General features: G+C 47.1%; 2 protein-coding genes across 4 annotated transcripts; one reads left to right on the top strand and one right to left on the bottom strand.

Moving 5' to 3' along the window:
* The first annotated feature begins 74 nt into the window (after nt 1-74).
* On the top strand, nt 75-3,488 carry MTRFR (mitochondrial translation release factor in rescue). Of its 2 annotated transcripts, none has more exons than XR_009275464.1 (4): nt 75-104; nt 969-1,273; nt 1,947-2,320; nt 3,121-3,488. XR_009275464.1 is itself a non-coding variant. In XM_058816705.1 (4 exons), the coding sequence occupies exons 2-3, from the start codon at nt 1,004-1,006 to the stop codon at nt 2,157-2,159; spliced, it is 483 nt and encodes a 160-aa protein (XP_058672688.1). In that variant the 5' UTR covers nt 75-104; nt 969-1,003; the 3' UTR covers nt 2,160-2,189; nt 3,121-3,472. The 2 variants fall into 2 exon arrangements, 1 of the variants encoding a protein (XP_058672688.1); XM_058816705.1 differs by having other exon boundaries at nt 1,947-2,189; nt 3,121-3,472.
* On the bottom strand, nt 3,465-18,689 carry CDK2AP1 (cyclin dependent kinase 2 associated protein 1). 2 transcript variants are annotated; one of them, XM_058816703.1, is made up of 4 exons: nt 18,395-18,689; nt 7,767-7,873; nt 6,951-7,077; nt 3,465-4,238 (listed from the first exon to the last, which is right to left on the bottom strand). In XM_058816703.1, exons 1-4 carry the CDS (start codon nt 18,600-18,602, stop codon nt 4,171-4,173), a joined length of 510 nt encoding a protein of 169 aa, XP_058672686.1. In that variant the 5' UTR covers nt 18,603-18,689; the 3' UTR covers nt 3,465-4,170. The 2 variants fall into 2 exon arrangements, with proteins under 2 accessions (XP_058672686.1, XP_058672687.1); XM_058816704.1 differs by lacking the exon at nt 18,395-18,689 and adding an exon at nt 15,975-16,141.
* Nucleotides 18,690-19,932: the final 1,243 nt, after the last annotated feature.

A 19,932-nucleotide genomic window follows, 5' to 3' on the forward strand; every position in this document is an offset into this window, starting at 1 on the left:
CCCGCCCATCTCGCGCGGCGATTGGCCGCTCCGCATGCCAATCATCCCGGCAGCACCGCCCTCCCCACGGAGAGCGCATGCGCGGTGCGGGAGGGCCGGCGGAGGTGAGCGGGGGCCGAGCGGGGCTGAGGGGTCGGGCCTGGTTCGGGCCCGTGGGGTTTTTTACCTTATCAATTTAAGTCCTGGTTTCAAAAAGATTCTGTAAGTGGGTAGAGCTGATGAAACCCCTTAAATAAAGGCTTGTTGAGAACTAGCCAGAAGCGCTGCTCATTTTTCTGCATGTATTCTTCATTTTAAAATGTCACTAACTTCTGTAGCAGCTGCCAATAAAGTTTTCATTTAATTATTTTTTTATTTCAAGAGTTATGTTCAAATTTTCTGTTTATTGCCAAGTGGCACTTTTTCACACACTGAAATATTTTCTTCTGAGTCAAATAAAGTATTTCTAGCATAACAGCATGTACTGTTTGAATTGTTTACCTAATACTGGAGACTGACACTTGACAGGAGTAGGAGCTGACATTCCTCATTATCCATGAGGGAAATGCACACTTCAGGCATACCTTTGTGCCTTTGTTGATAATATTGTAAATTCCTTGACCTGGGAAAAATCAGGTTCACAGTGAGACTGGAGGTCTCACAGGTCAGACTGGAGGACTGAAATAATCTCTTTTCCCTCTGTTGTTTTGGTTTTTTCTTTTTATATGTTTAGTATTTTCCAAGTGTTGGTAGGAATATTCCTTTATTTGGTGTATTCCAGATCCCTTTCAAAATATTTTAAGAAACATAATTACATTGAGAACCAAAATTCTATTCAGCATGATAAATATTTCAAGGCAAATGAAACCAGATCAGATAACCATGAAAATAAATCTGAATATTGAAATACTGCTCAATATATGCAGCTAGAATAGCTCATCTTAAACAAGAATTCTCATAGTAAACTGTTCTTTCCTATTCCATTCCAGGTTTGGTAGCAGAGAAGCCTTGTCCTGGTTTCTGTATGAATGTTCCAGGTTTATTTCACTTTGCATTCTCACTGAGAGGGGTGCAAGCACCAGCATGGGCAGTTCTGAGGAAGCAGCAGCTCTCCCTGCCCAGCCTGCCCTTGCTTCAGGCAGCAAGGAAAAGGAACTCTCTGAATCTCCTTGAACTAAGTGAGGCAGAATTAGAAGAACAGTTTGTAAGAGGTGATGGCCCAGGAGGTCAGGCCACAAACAAGACAAACAACTGTGTTGTCCTGAAGCATATTCCATCTGGGATTGTGGTGAAGGTAATTGGGTTTTGTTTTATTGGGTCACAATAAAGGACTTCCAAGTCTCCTTTCAGAATGAAGCATAATCACAGTGCAGGTGGCATGAAGTTTATATTTTTATATATATTTATATTTTATATTTATATTGTAAAGGGTCTCAGCAAGAAGCAGTCTTGGCTGTCAGCAGATAAATAAACTTGAGGTCAGAGCTCCTTTTCCTGGCTTTGCCACCAGTTACAGTTTTGTAGTCTCCAATTAAATTAATCTTCATTGTAGCTGTCACATTCCTGTCCCTCATGTGAGTTAGAATCTCTTCCTTAGCAAGTTGATCACTCTGCAGATTCTTTTTAAGCATTTCTCTTACCTACTTCTTGTGGATTAATACCTTGAAATTAATCTTTGCTTCCTGTCACAAGGGGAAGACACAGTTAAGTTAAACTCAAGCAGCTTTCCTGGGTAAGATGGGAAGCAATAAAGATTAATGCAAAAGCCAGTCTGATGAGTTACAGTAGCAAATAATTATTAAAATATATCATCTGGATTTAAAAGTTGCAGCTGTTGTTGGTGGGAGGATGCTCTTGCCTTGGGGAGGAGGGGATTTTCTTTAATGGTAGGAATGGATAGACTGAAAGGGAAAGCTGAAGAATAAACAGGTAAAATTTCAGTAAAAATGTTCTTTGTATTTCTTCAGTGTCATCAGACAAGGTCAGTGGAGAAGAACAGAAAGATTGCCAGAGAAATCCTGCAGGAAAAAGTTGACCTTTTCTACAAAGGAGAAGACAGTGATGTTTTTAAAGAGAAGAAAACATCGGAAAAGCAAAAGCAGGAGAAAAAAAGAAGAGCAAAGGAAAACCTAGAAAGGAAAAAACTTTTTAAAGAGATGCAACAATTGGATAAGGAATGAAGATGTGAAATATTGCCTTGCCCTGGCAGGGTAAGAGAATTGTTTGTCATTAGACCCAAAGAGTTTTCCAGCTAACAAATGATGCAGGGCTTGATAAGCACAGCTGAAACCTCAGTGCTGACCTGCTGTTCCTGCAAAGCTGAGCAGATAAAAGCAGTCAGGTACTCCTGCTTCTCCCTGCCATCATCTCATTAATCACATCCAGCAATCAGTTTTTCTGCCAGGTCCAGCAGATAAAGGAATCCTTGTTAAAGAGGAGCTATGAGCTTTCCACCATTGTTAGCACAGACCAAAAGAAATCAATAGATTTCCTCCTGTGCAGATGACACCTTGGGCTGCTTCCTGGGAGCTCCAGCACATGAGAACAGCACTGAAAGGTTCTCACTTCCCACCCTTACCCAGGCAGTGCCTTCAGACATAAATCCCTCAAAAACTGGGACCAGGTTTGGGTGCTGGTTGTGGTGCTGTGAACTGAGCTGCTGCTGGAAGAGACACCAGTCACTGCTTCAGAGCTGAACAAACTCTGTCCTGCTCAGCTCTGGGTAAAATTTACCCAGCAGCTTTCCAGACCTTACCTGGAGTGGTGCTGAGCACTGGGGCACAGGGAGGGCCCTCCTGCAGGTCAGGGGTGGTCACTCATGGCCCTCCAGTTCAGGGTAAAACTGAGTCATTACAGATAAAAAATTACCTGTGTTGGAAGCTGCCTCCCAAGGCAGCAGAGTCCAGTCCATCCAAGCTGTGAATTAATTAATTAGAGTTGTTTGTTATGTTTATGCTGTGCTGCAGTTCAGCTTGGCCATGTTGGTGCCTTCACTCATTTTGACAGTTTCCCATTTTACAGGAACAAATGCAGCTGTGTTTCCTTTGTCACCATTCCTCTGAAGTACATTTTTCCTGGTTTTATCCTGTTAACAATTCCAGCAGCTTAACCACAACTTACTTATCTTTCATTTTTGGACAGCACCCTCACCAGATGCCACCACGTTTTGGCCTTCAACAAAGCCCCAAAGCCAGAGTGTGGATTTTGAAGGAACTTCACCTCCTTGTCCCAGAGACAGCTGTGCCCTGTGCCATGCATGGAGTGCTCCAGCAATCTGCAGCCCCTTCCTTGTCCTTTCCTAAACTCCTGCATGAAGGTTAAATTTTCATCTGTTGACAGCCCTTGCTCCTGGAGTATGAATGTGATTAAAGTGACTGTACATAGTTTTAATACAAACTGTTAATGAAAATAAGCTTTATTACGTCAAGTAATAAATACATACAAAGATGCAAATAACAGTTTTAGTAATTTATCCAGAATGTTCATTTTTCTTTTCTTTTTTTTTTTTTTTTTGCAAACTTTAAACTGAAATCTCCAGCCTTAATGTAGAAATTAGCTTTCCAGGACCGTGTTATTATTTAATAGGTTTCCCTATTTTCCATATAGCTCATGCACTTTAAGTGGACTTCAAAGCACTAACAGTCATGCAAATGTTTATGCAAAATGAACAAAAAAAGGAAAAATAAGAGAAGGGGAAAGTTATTTCTAAGCAGGGTCTATGCTGTATGACAAATTGTGACTTAGCAGACTACTAGGTACAGCATGCTATTCTGCATTTATTAAAAAAAATCCTTAGAGCTTATGTCAAACTTTGAAAGATTGACGTTTTGGGGATAAGTGAACATAGTCAAAGGAAAAACAAAAAACAGAATGAGGCTGTGGCTGGATAAGAAGAGAACTGAAATATAGCCTGGGAGAGAAAGAGCATTCCTCTGCATGCACTTCAGTTTCCATGTTTTAGAAACATTTTAGGGAGTTTTAATGTCTTTAGAAAATGCAAACCCTCAGTAAGGTGAAAAATCCTTGGGGTTTTTTTTTTTCCTCATTCTTAACTGTACATTTTTGCAAGGGCAAAACAAGAACGGTAAAACATTCAAAATAAAGGAGTTTGTGTGAATGTTTCAGGAGTCAAAAAGAAGAAGTGTTACTCTTTCTTCATGGGGAGAAGGAGAGCCTTGCCCTGAAGCTGGGCTAGGACCTCGCGTTCCGCTCCGTCTCGGCCAGGCACTCCCGCACCAATCCCCTGGCATGGATAATGCCTGCAAGAGAGTTGCTGGTTGAAATCATCTCATCAAAAGTGGTTTAAATCATCCCATTCAGGCCACACTTGCAGTGGCAGTGCACAGAAAGGTTTATGTGTTTCTGTCCCCACTTGCCAAGGCTACCACAGCGGGCCCCAGCAGAGGGGACAGCCCTGGCTCCCCAAAGTGCCACTGAACAAATCTGCCTTCCCAAACTTGCATTGTAAAGTGGAAAGGGACTAAACCAGGGATCAGAACACAGTCAGATTTGTAAGTCTGCAGTGGAAGGTAGGTCTTAATGTGCAGTGTGGGCCTCCTTAAAATTAAAGATTTAAGGGGGAAAAAAAATCTTACCTACAGTAAGTTATTTTGCCAGTGGAGTGAAACAAATTACAAAGTTACTTGGGGAGTCATTTTAGCAAGCTCTTAATGCCTTAGGATGGTTCTCTGGGAGAATGCATCAAAATCTAAGCCATCATAATACTGTTAAAGACAAGTTGTGTCTCTCATGTAAAAATAAGATTTTTTTTTTATGGTGTGTGCAGAAAGTTACCCCCTAACACTGGCTCAGCTCCCAGTGTAAATCATCACATGCTGCTCTCATCTGATGGACATAATGTGGAATTTTCCTCTACAAGTCCTGTTGCCTTGAGTTCCAGCAGTCTGGACTCTGGTTCATAATCCTGGAACTAAATGTGGATTCATGCTCACAGAGCTGCTGGAAGAACAGAGCTTGAGAGAGGTGTGAAAATGAGAGGTGGACAGATTTTCCTACAACAAAGATTTTTATTTTGCTGACTAGGCAAGACAGAAGGTGATTTCTCTGCTCATCATGCTCCTTAGCCAGGCAGAGGAAGGGCAGTAAGGCAACAGAAGGGGGTTAATCTCTAGAGATAAAGGTTTCTGTTTCTAGAAGGCTCCTAGCCCAGATCACAGCAGCTGCTGCTGACCTGGGAGGACCTGGTGAGTGCAAGGCTTGGCACAGGGTTGAACTGCCACGGAGGGGGAAAGCTGCAGCTGTGGGATGCAGAAACATGAACTCAGAGCAGTGTGTTAGACCTGGATCTGGTGGCAGCATGCCCAGTTCATGCAGCAGAACTACTCTGAATAATGTAGAACACTGGGAATGGGGCCAGTTTTAGAGGTCAGTAGTGCTCAGGAGCAGGCAGAGCTGGGGACAGGGACTTTATTCAGGGATAACTCCATGGCCATGGAGGCAGCAGTCACATGTTACCCTCAATCATTCTGCTCTCACACTTGCACATGCTCCTTCAGCCAGCAGGCTCCCAAAATGGAAAGAGAGGTACCTTTGTGACCAAAAGATGGCAGCAAAAAGTATTTATTCAGGATTTTGTGCAACACTGGCGAGTCACAGTGGCAGCATTGTATCTTAAACCTACCTTGTTGCAAGAGGCAGCAAAGCAACTTTTTCCTTACTGAACTAAACCATCCAGCCCAGAGAACATCTGCATCTCTCTCAGTCTCTCTCAAGCTGTGCCCATTAGCCTGTTGCCATTCATGATCTATTAATACTGACTCAGGCAATGCAATAAAGAGAGACTCCAGCAACATTGATTTTAGCTGGGCCAGATTCCACTTACCACTCATCAGCAGACTTTATTGCATCCTTTCCCAGAACAGCTACTAGTCATTTTATTGCATGTCATGGCAGATATATTGCTCTTCCATAATGGCTGAGCCTTAAATAAAGCTTTGTAGTCTGGGGTAAGTGTAAGGGGGATTTGCAAGGTGCTGAACTTAGTCTGTTACAATAACATTCCCATTGAATGCATGAGCCAATCTCATCACAAGGACCACGGGAAGGGAGGAAAAGTGAGCATGTCAAGCTAGAGAAGGAGAGAACGGCCAGTACAACTGCTGTCTGTGCCCTTCAGGGTCATTTCAGGAGCTGGAGCAGAGGAATGTCCCATGTCTGCTCCTTCAGAAATGTCCCTGCACGTCCCTGCAGAGGACAATGCCAGGCTGATGTCAGCGGTGGGACATGCAGGGGTTTCTTTTACACTCCAAGGAAAGGGCTTTATTACCCCTTTTAGCTGACAAAGCAAAGCTGGAGACATTCATCAGCCAGCCCTAAAAGCTGCTCTGTCCCTTTCTAGTGGACTTTTAATGACATGCACTTGACAGGAGGTAACAGAGCCTAAGCAGCCCCACTCTCCTCTGCACAGAGCTCTGCTCATGTTTGACATCTCAGCCCGAACAGCCTCCCCTAACACCTTTTTGGGGTTTTTTTAGCTCTTTTCTCCTCCATTCTCAGTGAGAACCACCACAGTGCTGTATTTCTTTAGGCAAAATGCACTTCAGTGAAGATTCCTGGACCAAGCAGATGGGAGATGTGTATGAGATGCAAACAATGCTTGGCTGTGGATTTTGGGAGTGGGGAGAAAAGGGAATTGAAAGAACAAGAAAATCACCAGGAGCCTGAAAAAATGTATCCATGAAAGGTTCTACAATATGAATTTTTTGAATTTGACTTTGAATTATTAACTGAAACTCCCTGTATGCATAAGACACTATTTGTCACTGTTTATCTATCAAAATCTGCTCAGACAGAGCATCCCAAGGTTTCAGTTGCTGGCTAATACTCCCACTTTCAGGAGGAGCTCAAGTTGTCTCTTTTCAAAGGAAACAGTTGTCATTAAGCTGTATACAAGTAGACAGTTCACAAGTGGATGGGAAATGATTATTTTTTAAAAGAAGTTCAAAAGTTACCTCTTTTTAGCCTCTCCATGGCACTTTTACTCCCAGCATATGTAGGTCTAATCTCTTTTCCTAATTCTTCTATGATAGCTAGAAGTTCTGCGTATTTGCTCTGTGGTACTTGACTGCTGCTGGTGCCCTGTAGTTGAAAGTAGATTAATCTCAGTCAAATACTGTAAAAACAAAACAATTGCAAGAAACAGCAAGTGGAAGTTTATGGAAGACCAGAAATAGCCCTGTAAATCACTTTTTAAAAGAACAAAATTTCAGGATTATTAAACAAACATTTTTTTTTTAATTGCTGCTACAGTTGGACACAATGCTGTGTGCCCTTCAAAAGTTCAAGGGATCAACTGAGGATGCAGCTGCAAGCCTTGGACTTTGGGTGAAGCAAAGTTAAAACAGTCCTGCAAAACCAGCAAACCTGGAACTGCTTACTTAACCCTGTTTCTGTGTTTTCAATGTTTCAGTGTGTATTTTGTGGAGAAATTCACCAGGTGGGGAGATTGAGAAGATAAAACTGAATAGAGATATTGAGCTTCTAACAAATAACTTTAAAATACATAAGTGCCCTTACAGAACATAATTCAAGACATTTCTCTGACTCAGACAGGACAGGACTAGCAGTTAATTAGGAACCAACCTCACTCAGCACTCAGCTTAGCCTAATTTGATCCCCAGACATGTGCAAGGAAGCAGTCTGCCATTTGGGTTTGATTTCAGACCTTGCAGGGAGGGAGGAGCACCTCAGATTACAGGCCACAATCCCTGCCACCATGCAAAGGCAGGGTCAGAGATGTGATGAAAGGAAAAGAAGCAGAGCTGTACCTGCATCCCTTGTGTGTAGCCTAGGGATGGGGGGCCATAGTCGTTTATCAGCTGTCTGTACTGTGCTGATGTTGCCATGCTTGTGGAGGGAGAGTGAACACCCCCAGCTGCAGAGAGAAAAGAGAGAAAAAAAAACAAAATTTTTATTACCTAAAGATTAATTAGTCTGTTACACTGGGACACATTTTAATCACTTCTTCCCAAAGCTGTGACCTCTCACCTTTGCCTGAGATCACTAATGACATTTCTGAGTGTCACTGCTAGGAAGAGAACGGCTGAATTAATGCTTCTCTCATGTTTGATGAACACTTGGAAATAGCACAGCCTGCAGCATTATCAGTGCAAATTGTTTGCCTAAAAGTGAAGCAGAGTGCAGCATGACAGGTTGTTCTGCCTAGACAAACTGCAAGTATTAAGGAGCCCTATTTTTGCATATATACATTCCACACAGATGAGTCTAATGTGCCAGGCTATTTTTACTTTTTCAGTGCAAGTTATCTGAAAGTAATTTTGCAACTCAAAGTGTCATCACATGGTCAAAGCAAGTTACCCTCAGTACTATTTTCAGCCAATGCCAAAACTATTCCTGGGGAACAGTCAGTTGTGGTACATCAGATCTGCTGCTCATTGTGTGACATGGGAGGCGAGGAGTGCTACCATTATTCCTCTTTGTGTGATATCAAACATTTTTAGCCAGTCAAATTGTGCTGTATAAGTAGATCAAAGGGAAAATAACATCACTTTGTGTTATGGTTACTTTTTCTAAAGTTATAAAAGGTTATATTCACATCTAATGAGTTTTGAGTCAGTTAGGAGCTGCAGAAACAGACTCTAATGTCATCACTGACAAACTGCTCCAGAAATGAGCAATCAAAACACTTTCTCCCCCTTGTCCCTCAATGGTAAGAATTCAGGTTTGAGAAACAACAGTTTGATTTTTTTAAGAGGTTTAATTATACTGCCCACTTCACAAGTGTGCTAAAAACCAGCTGGTTATTCAGTTGGGATCAAGGGAGCACCACAGCACTGAACTTCTTCACTCTTGCAGCCCAAGTGCCCTTGCACCCATGGATGCTGCTGCCTTTGCCTGTAGGCACAGACACAGACTGCCTGCTGTCTGGAAATATCTCCCCCCTTACAAACTCCTTTGCTGAAAATTCCCAACTGCCTTTCAGATGAGGAACAGATCTCATTTACCAGCCTTCATTTAAATCTAAATTAAACTGATGCTAAAAGTCACTGGGGCTCAGAACTATGTAAATCTCTGGCTTTGTTCTAAAGTTGCAAATTACTTCATTCCTATTTTCCCCTCTCTACAAAAAGAAAGGGGCAGCAGTTACTCTGTAAAAAGCTCTGCTGAACATAATGGAACAGACTCTTGTCCTCAGATGGGAAGTCTCTTTCCACTTCTGAGTTATCACAGGATATCACTCATTACAAGAAGAGAGCATGGTCTTAATTCTTACTAGTTAACCAGATGTGAAATCCCAAAAAGGCAAACTGGACTGGTCACTAGGTCACAAAGTTTCTCTTTGTCTTTAACAAAGCTGCTAAATTCTGTGTCATTACAACCTGTAGTTTCATCACTGAGGTTTCACATGGAGCGAATTTCGCTTAAGCATAGTAACCCCCCCAAAAAAAACAACACAGCCATAGAGTAGGGCACTGTAGGAACAGCACAATTGTCAGCTACTCTCTCAATTAGTTCTTCACATTATCACCTCAAAATACATGCACAAGTGTAAGATCTCTCCATGTGAAACTCAGTACTTCAAGTCCAGATGACTGAATTTCAACAATTACCAAACATGACACAACAGCAAACCACATCTCTTTTCCAAGGACTTCAAAATGCTTCAAAAACATTAATGAGCCCCTTGTGCTGCAAGGTAAGAAGGTTTAATTACCTCAATTAAGCAGAGAAAGGCTTAAGTGATTTTTCCTCACTACAATAAAACAAAAGAGCCATCCTGCAAAGACTTGTCTCTGAACTGTTGTTGCAAGCAGTCACATCCAGGAGCTGGGAGCTCCAAACTGGATGTGGACAAGGCAGGGACTCCCAGGGCCACGCTCAAGAACACTGAGCAAAACTGAGCTGCAGCCCATGCAAAACTCAGAGCAACTTACTGATCCCATAAGGGTCAATAAAAACATATTGGTTAAGGATATCAGGAGATGGTGGGCATTGGAACAGGGGTCACAGCACTAAGCCTGGTTTGGGAAACGTTTGGAAAATGCTCTCAGGAACATGCAGTGAGTCTCAGGGTGTCCTGGCTGATGGGTCCCTTCCATCTCAGCACATTCTGTGCTATCACAGCACACACAATTCAGAGACTGTTTCACATTCTGTTGATTTTAGCAGTGACACACACTCGGTCTGCAGGAGATAACACCGTGGGGTACATTAGATAGGACACACAAACTCTCCAACACAAACCACAGAGTTGGGTGACCAAGAAAAGTTTCCCAGGCGTGGAAACAGCACGGGGGCTTGATCCCAGCTGTAGCTGGGTGACACCGAGGGACAAAGGGGAGCAGGGAAGGATGCACAGGAGGGATGCACACAGGGATGCACACACAGGAGGGATGCACAGGAGGGATGCACACAGGGATGCACACACAGGAGGGATGCACAGGAAGGATGCACACAGAGGGACGCACACAGCAGGGATGACACAGGAGGGATGCACAGGAGGGATGCACAGGAGGGATGCACACAGGGATGCACACACAGGAGGGATGCTCAGAGCAGGGATGCACACACAACAGGGATGCACACAGGGATGCACACACAGGAGGGATGCACACAGGGATGCACACACAGGGATGCTCAGAGCAGGGATGCACACACAGGAGGGATGCACACACAGGGACGCACACGGCAGGGATGACACAGGAGGGATGCTCAGAGCAGGGATGCACACAGGGATGCACACAGGGATGCACACACAGGAGGGATGCACACACAGGAGGGATGCTCAGAGCAGGGATGCACACACAACAGGGATGCACACAGGGATGCACACACAGGAGGGATGCTCAGAGCACGGATGCACACGGGAGCGCCGCGGCCGGGGCGCTGCAGAGCGCGCTGCAGACACTAGAGGCCATCTGAGAGCGCCGGGCCCTGCCAAGTGACAGAGCCTGGTAACCATGGTGAGTTTACCCGTTTCTTTGCAGTCTGCATCAAAAATGTAATAAGACATAATGCCATGCGCCGACCACTTTATCAGCAGCAGCAGCAGGCCCGGAGAACAAAGGAAAGGATTTGGCTTGGCCGCGGTACCAGCCTCCATGCATCCATGGCAGAAGTTGTGCCAGTCAAACTCGGCTGGAGGGGGGGAAAAAGGAAAAATCCTTGGTTTCACCTCAATTTTAAATGATGCGATTGTGAAAATGAAATTAATTGGGGGGGTGGGAGGGGGGTGTTAGTATCTCACAGGGCAACAAGCTTTTTGACCTATCACTTTGCATGTTAATCTCAGGGAGAAGCCCTGGGTCTTGCATGACTATTACTCAATTAACCCAAAATTCATCAGCATGTCTGAGCAGTCTGTGTATCTTGGATTTAAAAAAATTAAAAAAAAAAAAACCACCAGATATTGCTATTATAGTTAGAAATTAGGCCAGGAAGTCTCACAGTCAATACCCGGTCAAAAATCGGTGTGATGATTAGGCATTCACTAGAGAGAAAAAGGAGGGGGGATCTAAATTGAGGCTTGCTCTCTCCAACGTTAAAATGACAATGGAGACAGTTAAGAACTGACAGAATGGAGAAGGGAGTGTGCTTGGTGCTGAATTTCAGTGGCACCCTGTATCACATCCCAAACTGTCTTAGTGCTTGCTGCTGTTTAAAACCTAAATTAATACACACACTTTCCTCCCCTCACTTTCCCAATTAAATGTACACAAAACCTTGTAGATCCCCACTTATTCTAGAGCAAACAATGTCTTTTATTTCTGTATTGCAGCAGAAGACTGTCACAAGCATTTTTCCCCACAAAAAATATAGTGATTTTCTTGTTAATTAATATTAATCTTTATTAATTATAGGGGGTACAGCAAACAGAAATGAGATTTTGGTATCAAAATCTCTTCCTTCCAGCAGTCTCTCTCAGCCCAAATTAACACCCTGAGAGACAAAGGATCTCAAATCAATCTTTGTTTGCCTAAACTCCTGCTGACCAGGAACCTTCTCATTAATTCCTGACAGGTTTGTAGGGATCCCTTCAGCTCCAAGCCTGAGCAATGATGACCAATTCGCTGCTTCAAGTTTTAATTCTTAATTCTATTACTGCTGCTTGCTGGAAAAATAACAGGGAAGGCAGCTTGCTGAGCACCCTGAAAGAAGCAGCAGGAGCAGGAACACTTGGGTACACTCACCTGATCCACTCTGGCAGATGCCAAAGCATCCACACAGCTCTGCTACCCCCCTGCTCCACAGGCAGCAAAGAAAAACCAGGAACAGCCACACAACTCACTGAGTTACTCATGTAGGACTGACTTGGACAAGCCAAGGGCCAAACCCACTTCATGTGTGCTTCCCAAACCCATGGATGTGTGCTTCCCAAACCACTTCATGTGTGCTTCCCAAACCCATGGATGTGTGCTTCCCAAACCACTTCATGTGTGCTTCCCAAACCACTTCATGTGTGCTTCCCAAACCCATGGATGTGTGCTTCCCAAACCCATGGATGTGTGCTTCCCAAACCCACTTCATGTTTGCTTCCCAAACCCACTTCATGTTTGCTTCCCAAACCCACTTCATGTGTGCTTCCCAAACCCACTTCATGTGTGCTTCCCAAACCCATGGATGTGTGCTTCCCAAACCCACTTCATGTTTGCTTCCCAAACCCACTTCATGTGTGTTTCTATTCTGCCCTGTACTTTGTAAGGTGCTATAAAACCACATTTTCCAGACTCTTTCCACACATGAACACAGGAGCATGTAGAGGAGATACCTGCAGCCTGGACTTTATCCAAGGTACGTGGTGCAGTCAGTGGAATCTCAACAGTTCTCCCTCTGTTTCACAAACCCTCAAGCTGAGGCTGTTTGAAACATCAGGGCTGTTGCCATTTCAGTGGCTCGTGGTCACCACAACCCCAGAGCCCAGTGCTGGAGGTTGCTGCCTCTGCCACACCCTGCAGGACCTCTCCTCATGGAGTCCTGACCATATGGGCGACCAGACAACAAGGCTGGTACTGAGAGGATACAAATTCTTCTGTCCTAAACTTTGCAAGAAAACACATGAGAAATGCTCCTGAAGCTGCTTTGCCAACACTCACCGTGAGGCATCCTGGAGCACCAGGGGAGAGGTAACAGCTTCATCCAGCACAGCTATTTCTGCAGTGCTGAACACAGCTGCAGTGTTTTGGCTGACTACAGGAATATTTTATTCCTTAGCCCTCTATACTCTTTGGTTTGAGTTCAACAAGAGCTCCTTGCCATCCATGGGACACCACATGCATGTCTACACAAGTGGATCCGTGCACAGCCAAGCCACACACTGAATTCTGACAGCAGCTGCCAACCCAGAGCTCAAACAGAGCCCCCACTCCCCCCAACCTTCCCATAATTTTTAAAATCTAAAATAATGGACCCTGTTCTCATTTGCACAAACCATTCCTTATAGCACTAGCTGTAAAAATTATATTTTCACCCACTATTTCTCCCTTGAACAGCCCTTGTGGAAGGAACAGACCTTTCTTTGAATAAAACTATTTCCTTTTAAAAAAACGCAGTGCGCAGACACATAAATATGTTCTCAAGAAGTAGGACATTCTTTATCCTAACAGCCAGAGGCCTTGCTCTTTTGATCTGTCACACTCTGGGCCTTTCCTCTGCTACTCTTGTGCTATTTAATCTTTCCATGTGGATAACGGTCATGGTTTATGTCTCCTCTTCCTGCCCTCCTGTCTCTTTCTTTATCAGAAAAACTAAAGCCAGTCCCTCGACTCCCCACCATTCTTTTTTTCTTGCTTAAGCTGTTCCTACACCAGCAAGTTATTTGGCACCACAAGGAACAGATCAAGAGATTAAAGCATTTGGTATGTGTACACCACATGTAGTTGGCCTAAGGGGGTATGATTTAAGGTTAGATTTGAGTCTGATCCCCCACACTAGGAGGGCATGGCTCAAAGCTGTGCCATCCTTGGTTTGGATCCCTGTGTTCCCCTTGCAAAGGATGGAGCACCCGTGTGGCACAACTGGAGCAAAGCTTCTGGGCCACTTTTATCCAGCAGCAATCCAGTTAGCCTGAACCCAAACACTCTGCAGCAAACCAAGGTGCTGGGTGGGGACCACGGAGATTGGCTGACTGTGAAAACCACACTGAAAACTGCTCTCAACAAAACACTCAGGGAGGCAAAGCCAAAAGTGCCCATCTTCTAAATGCCCAGACAAGTCCACTTGAAAACTGCTAATTCTGAAACATGTTTAGAGAGCTTCTTTTTGCATCATGCTTAACTTCACACAGACTTCAAGAGATCAGGGATCCAGCAGATTTCAGTCTGAATTGGAGAGGGCAGCATATTTCCTAGAAATTATCCCCCCTGCTAAGGCACAAACACTTTGCTCTCTGTTCTGCCTACAAAGAGTATTCTTTCCAGTACTCCCACTCCAAAAACAACCTCTCAATATGGTCAACAATATCAAACAGAAGCTGTCTCTGTAAAGGGCGACAAGCAAGCCATGTGCTCCAGCAAGTCTGCAGTGCAGTGCTGAGAACAGAAGGGCCGGCCTCGTGTGCTGGTATCCTTTCTCAGGACTGAATGGAACTGGTCTCTCCAGCTGCCAGCTACAGCCCCGGACAGGGAAATGCTTTTCATTTCACCTCCCAGTGAGAATTTGCACTTTTCACAAGAAACTTGTGGTTGCTGCAAGGTTTGGCAGGTGCACTGAGAGCCCCTTTGGTCCTCAGCTCCAGCGGCACTTGTTGTACAGGCCACGACTTGTTCATGTGGAGCCAAGACACAGCCCCTTCCCTTGTCACTGTCAGCTGCAATTGGTGTTTCCAGACCCTACAGATGACAGCTTTTAAGCTTTTTTACACGAACGGGACTTTGTCGCAAAACCTGACATTTCTGCAGGAATGAGAATGAAAGTAAAGGAAAATCCCAAGCTGTTTCTGCTAGCTTCTGTATCTTGAAACACATTTTCTCTGACCTGTGCTTAGTCTAAACAAAATATGAATGCTGGTGAATATCCACTGAGCCAGAAAACACATGAAAACATGGTGAAAAACAAACTACAGACCTATTCACAGCTGGTGTAAGTGTCAAGTTCAGCTTAAGTCAATGGAGATGCTCTACTTCACCTCAGCTCAGCAGCTGGTCCCTTACAGAGAAATAGTCAAACAATATGAAACACAAGACAGATGAGGAGGAAACAGCACTTCCCAGGAAACAGTAGGATAAGCAAGAGAAGACAAACAAATCAAAACATGGTTGTTAGAAAAGGTAACAGAGGCTCCCCTGGGACACTGCAGGGTCGGGTGAGGCTGGGCAGGTAGAGCCACTGCAGGTCCCCGGTAGAGCTCATTTACAGCCCAGGCAGGAGATTAAATGGGGCTGCCCAAGCACAGGCAGCTTGGAATTGAAAGCTTGGGGTACTACATGCAGGAACCCAATTCCCTGAGCACAGGCCCTCCAGGAAGGTGACTTCAGAAAAAATTCGGATAAAACACCGCAAGCCTGACTGCAGCCATCCTGGGCCAAGCGTCAGCACTGACCTGGGCAATGGGGAAGAGGAGCAGGCACTGAATTCTGCTGTGACAACACACTCTCCTTCCCTCAGCCTGGTGTAAGGCAGAGGAGTCAGCACCCAGATGCTTCCAGCATCCTGAGTCACTTGTGGAGCAGCTGCATTTTCCTCACCCACAGTCATCCCCAGATCTGCCGACAACCCACAGAGGTTTCCTCCCCGTATTTCCTCCCCCACATCCAGCTCCTCTCCCTCTGGACTTCAGTCCAGGACTGGATTCCCAAAGCATGCTCCCATGCAAGAACAGAGCCCAGGCACCCACCAACCACAACTGCTTCATCTGACTGATGTGCAGTTTAAGAATAATTTTGCAGAGTGGCTACTCTGAGCCTCAACTTGAGAGGAGTTTGCTCTGCAGCAAGGACGCGGCTCCGAGAGCTGAGTCGACTCTGCCTTCCCAAATACTCCTGCACCAGAAGCCCTGCACTGCAGGGAAGCAGCATTACCTCCCAGAGGAAAATCCCTGTGAGATCCACAGCTGCCCAGAGCCCTCCGTCGGCCGAGACCAAAATATTCAGCATTCATATAGAGAGGTTTCTGCAGGGCTGATTTCAGGCCAAAAGGGACAGATTTCCTGTTTTCCTCTCCTCTGCAGGACGGTGGGGGGGTGGGGGGTCCTTCACCCCAGTTTTGGAAGCAAACCCAGGATTTATCCTCCTGGCTGGGGGGCATTTAATTTAGGCACAATAGAGAAGCAATCTCATCCAAATCAGAATTAAGCTCCAGAAAGGAGGGGGCCATTTGCAGTCGTATCACTCTGAATGCGATATGTGCAACTGCAAGGACTGCTTTGTCTAAGTCCCTTGGCCTTAGGCCACGGTGCTGGCAATACCACTAGCTAGAGGAAGAGCTGGTGCGTGAGGATAATGGCAGAAGACAGGGAGGGAAGAGAGAGCCCATTTTGGATTCAGAGGAGGACGTTCTTTCATTGAAAAGATTCTGGGGGTGTTGAGGATGATCCGAACTCAGAAGAGAGGACAACTTAGACAAGAATAGTTCCAGCATGACAGCAAACTGCTGCTAACTTGCCGATACAAGAGGAAAAGGAGGGTGGGAGAGAAGGGGAAGATAAAACTGCATGAAAGAATCCAAAGCCCGGATCGCAGCCGGAGCGTTGGAAAGCGCAGACACGGCAGCGAGAGGGCTGGAGACAGAAACTTCACCGCCCGGCTCGCATTGTGCGCGGCATGTCTGAGCCGGGATTTTGCGGTCCCTGCTCGCAGAGCAGCCAGACTCGGATCCCCTCCACTGCATGACCTAATCCCCACCCCTCACCCACCATCGCAAAATACCACCTTTGTTTTCCCTGCAATTTTACGGCTGTTCCGGAGAGCAAGGCACAGGTTCTCGTGGGAGCCGGTAGGAGAACGGTTTCCCTTTGCTGGGCTTTGTTTTGTTTATTTTTTTTTTTTTTATTTTCTTTTTTCCCCTCCGGTGACACTTCTGCTTTTTGTCACAAACCCTCGGCACATCCCCTGCTCCCTGACCCTTCCGCAGAGCAGCACTCGAGCCCCACGGTGCTCCCCACACACGAGCCCGGCTCCCCGAGCCTTTGCACCCCCGCAGCCCCACCGAGCTCAGCCCCATGCAGGATCGCGGTGGCACCGCCACCTCGGCTCATCCACCAGCTGGTGACGAGTCCTTGCAGTAAAATATGATTGCTGCTCTCCTGGTAGCTAGAGCAGGGATGCATCCCGGAGATCCCTTTCGCTCCTCAGCTTCCCAGGATCACAACCGCTAACGGTGCTGTAAAAATCACCCAGGCACATTTCACTCCCTCCTAAACCCAACTCCCAAACTTTTTCTCAGGGAAAAAATAAAAAATCAGCCTGATTTGTGGCTGTCTGATGCCAGTCCTGCAGCCTGGGCTGCGGGGATGGGAGACGAATACGAATTTTTTTAAGTCAGAACCAACTTCTCCATTTTGGTGCTGTTTAATTGGAGCCGACGAGCACAGATTAGCGAGATCCCTTCCAAATATCCCACAGCGAAGCAATTGCTGCTGCGGCTTTGTTCAGGCTGCACCGATTCACACACGGAGACCCGATGTACGGCAGCACCGCAGCACCGGCAAAAACCCGCCGGCTGATGCCCTCGGAAATCGGGGAGAGAAAAACGGGGGAACGTAGTTTAAAAAAGAACGAAAAAAGAAAAAAAGGCAAAAAGTTAACGCTGGCAAGGAAACTTTTTAAAGAGGAAAGTTGGGAGGACTCCTGTACAAATCCAAGGATGAGGAGTGATTTTTAAACAGGAGTTTTTTAAGAAATAGTGCAATCCCTGTGCGCCCCCCCATCCCCAAAAAGTCTCCGGCGAGCGGAGCGGCTCCTCCGCTCGGGATGCGGCGGAGACTTCGACGGGGCAGCGCTGACCGAAGGTGGCCCCGAGGCGCCGGCGGTGCCTCGTTCGGCGGAGCTCCGGGGCTCCCCTCCGGCCCGCGGAGCGCGGCCCGGGGCGGCCCCGCCGCCGGAGGAGGCGTGAGGCGAGGCGAGGCGCGGGGCGAGCGGCCGCACTTGCGGCGTCCCGCCAGCAGCGGTCCTCGCTGAGGCGCCGCCGGAATATTCCTGATCCAGATCAATCAGCCGCCCCGGGGAGCCGAGCATGGAGGAAACCCGGCGGCCGGAGCCCCGGAGCGGCGGCGGCGGCGGCGCGGGGCCGGGCGGGCGCGGTGCCCGGCGCGGGGGCGGCGCGGAGCGGGGCTGGCGGCGCCGGCCGGCGGGCGGGCGGGCGCGGGTAATGGCGGCGCGGAGCCGCTGCCCCGCCATACCGGACTGGGCACAAACTCGAGTCCGGGGCTTCCCCCAGGTGCCGGTGCGGCACCCGCCGCTCGCCTCCCAAACTTGCCACCCAGTTGCCGCCGCGGACTTACCCGGGTTGAGGGGAGTCCCGGGGATGTGGGCGTTCAAGTTGGGCTTGTAAGACATTCCCAGAGACATGGCCAGCGGGAGGAGGAGAAGCGTCCTGAAATTCAGCGAAGCGTCTCCGTGTCTCCCAGACACTTTGGGTTGTTTACAGCAGTAGCAGCACCGGCAAATATGGCCGTCAGTTATATTGACACCCACAATGCAATATATCATCCATACATCATGAGGAGACGCGGATCCAAAAACTTTGGGGGAGAGCCGGCAGCCACCCGCCGCGGCCGCCCGGCGCCCCGCGCACGGCGGCGCGGAGGGCGGGGGCGCGGCGGGCGGGGGCGCGGCGGGGGTGCGCGGCCATCCCCTCACAGACAATGGAGCTCCCCTCAGGGACCGCCGGCAGGCAGCGGGGCGGGCGGGCGGCGGCGGCGGCGCGGAGCCCGGCGGTGGCGCGGGGGGGCGGGGGGGCCTGTTTTAATTAACTTCGGAAAGTTTTGGCACAAGTTGCGGCTCTGGCCGGGCCGTGCCCGCGGCGGGGCGGGCGGCGGCCCCTGCCAGCCCCGGCGGCCCTCAGGGAGGCCCGCGCGCCGCCGCCTTCCCGCCTCCCCCTCACCTCAGGCCGGGCGTTCACCCCGCGTTCACCCCCCCGCCAATCTCCGTGGAAAATACCTGTTGATAATTATAAAATAAAAGATTTTTTTTTTCTCACCCGCCCCCCTAGATGCCGCCAAGAAAAAAAAAAAAAAGCCCTTTATTTCTTTTTTTATTTTTTTTTCCAAACCACTAGTTCTCTCCGCTTGAAGGTGGAAGGTTAATGTGGATTGCAGCTTCTGAGGGACTAAAAAAATATGGATCTCGTTGACAATTGGCACATTTTCTGCTTGCAAGCGGCAGTAAAACTTCCCCACCAAAATTTTTTTTTAAATCAGGTTAAATGATGAAGCTTTCCAGCATACGTCTGCCATCAGAACTCATCCTTTTCACTGCAAGATATTCAGGTTTGCTCTTTCTGTTAATTAATATGAAATGCACTCGAAAATTGTTCCAGATTTATCCCAACAAAACTGCCTGGGATCTGGACAATCTCTCTTTGGGTGCACAGCCTGAGACCCTCCACATCTGACCCCCAGGTACATTTTACCAGCAGGCACCCTGAGATCTGATACTTTTATTGTATGTGCTACTTAATGTCCATCCATGGCCTCATACTGCTTCTAATGGCAGTGCCAGCAAGCACGGCGAGCCCGATCCTGCTTCTTGGAGATCAGAGCACATTCCTGGTGAGTGGCACTGACCCAGGCCCAGAGTGGCCGGGCCTGCAGAGGGAAGCAGGTAACATCTCCATCACAGAGACACGGAGCAATCAGATGATTTCCTCTGCATAAAGGAGAATTAAGGAAGAATGGGAAAAGAGGAGCAGCCTTTGAGCCCCCAGCTCATGCCCTGCTGACTGTGCACTGCATGAAAGAAACATCTGAAAATTCTGACTGGTCCCAGATGAAACACCGTTGTATTATATTTCCACACCAAATACTTGACTCCAGCGATC

This window comes from Ammospiza caudacuta, chromosome 18 (assembly GCF_027887145.1).
Source record: "Ammospiza caudacuta isolate bAmmCau1 chromosome 18, bAmmCau1.pri, whole genome shotgun sequence".
Lineage (NCBI taxonomy): Eukaryota > Metazoa > Chordata > Aves > Passeriformes > Passerellidae > Ammospiza > Ammospiza caudacuta.

Bases quoted from the DNA above. Each gene is read 5' to 3' on its own strand.
- MTRFR (XM_058816705.1), top strand. From the start codon at position 1,004: ATGAATGTTCCAGGTTTATTTCACTTTGCATTCTCACTGAGAGGGGTG. The intron at 1,274-1,946 runs GTAATTGGGTTT...GTATTTCTTCAG, and splicing joins CATCTGGGATTGTGGTGAAG to TGTCATCAGACAAGGTCAGT.
- CDK2AP1 (XM_058816703.1), bottom strand. From the start codon at position 18,602: ATGATATATTGCATTGTGGGTGTCAATATAACTGACGGCCATATTTGC. The intron at 7,874-18,394 runs GTAAGTCCGCGG...TTCTCTCTGCAG, and splicing joins CGGGACTCCCCTCAACCCGG to CTGGGGGTGTTCACTCTCCC. The intron at 4,239-6,950 runs GTAACTTTTGAA...ACTCTCTTGCAG, and splicing joins CATGGAGAGGCTAAAAAGAG to GCATTATCCATGCCAGGGGA.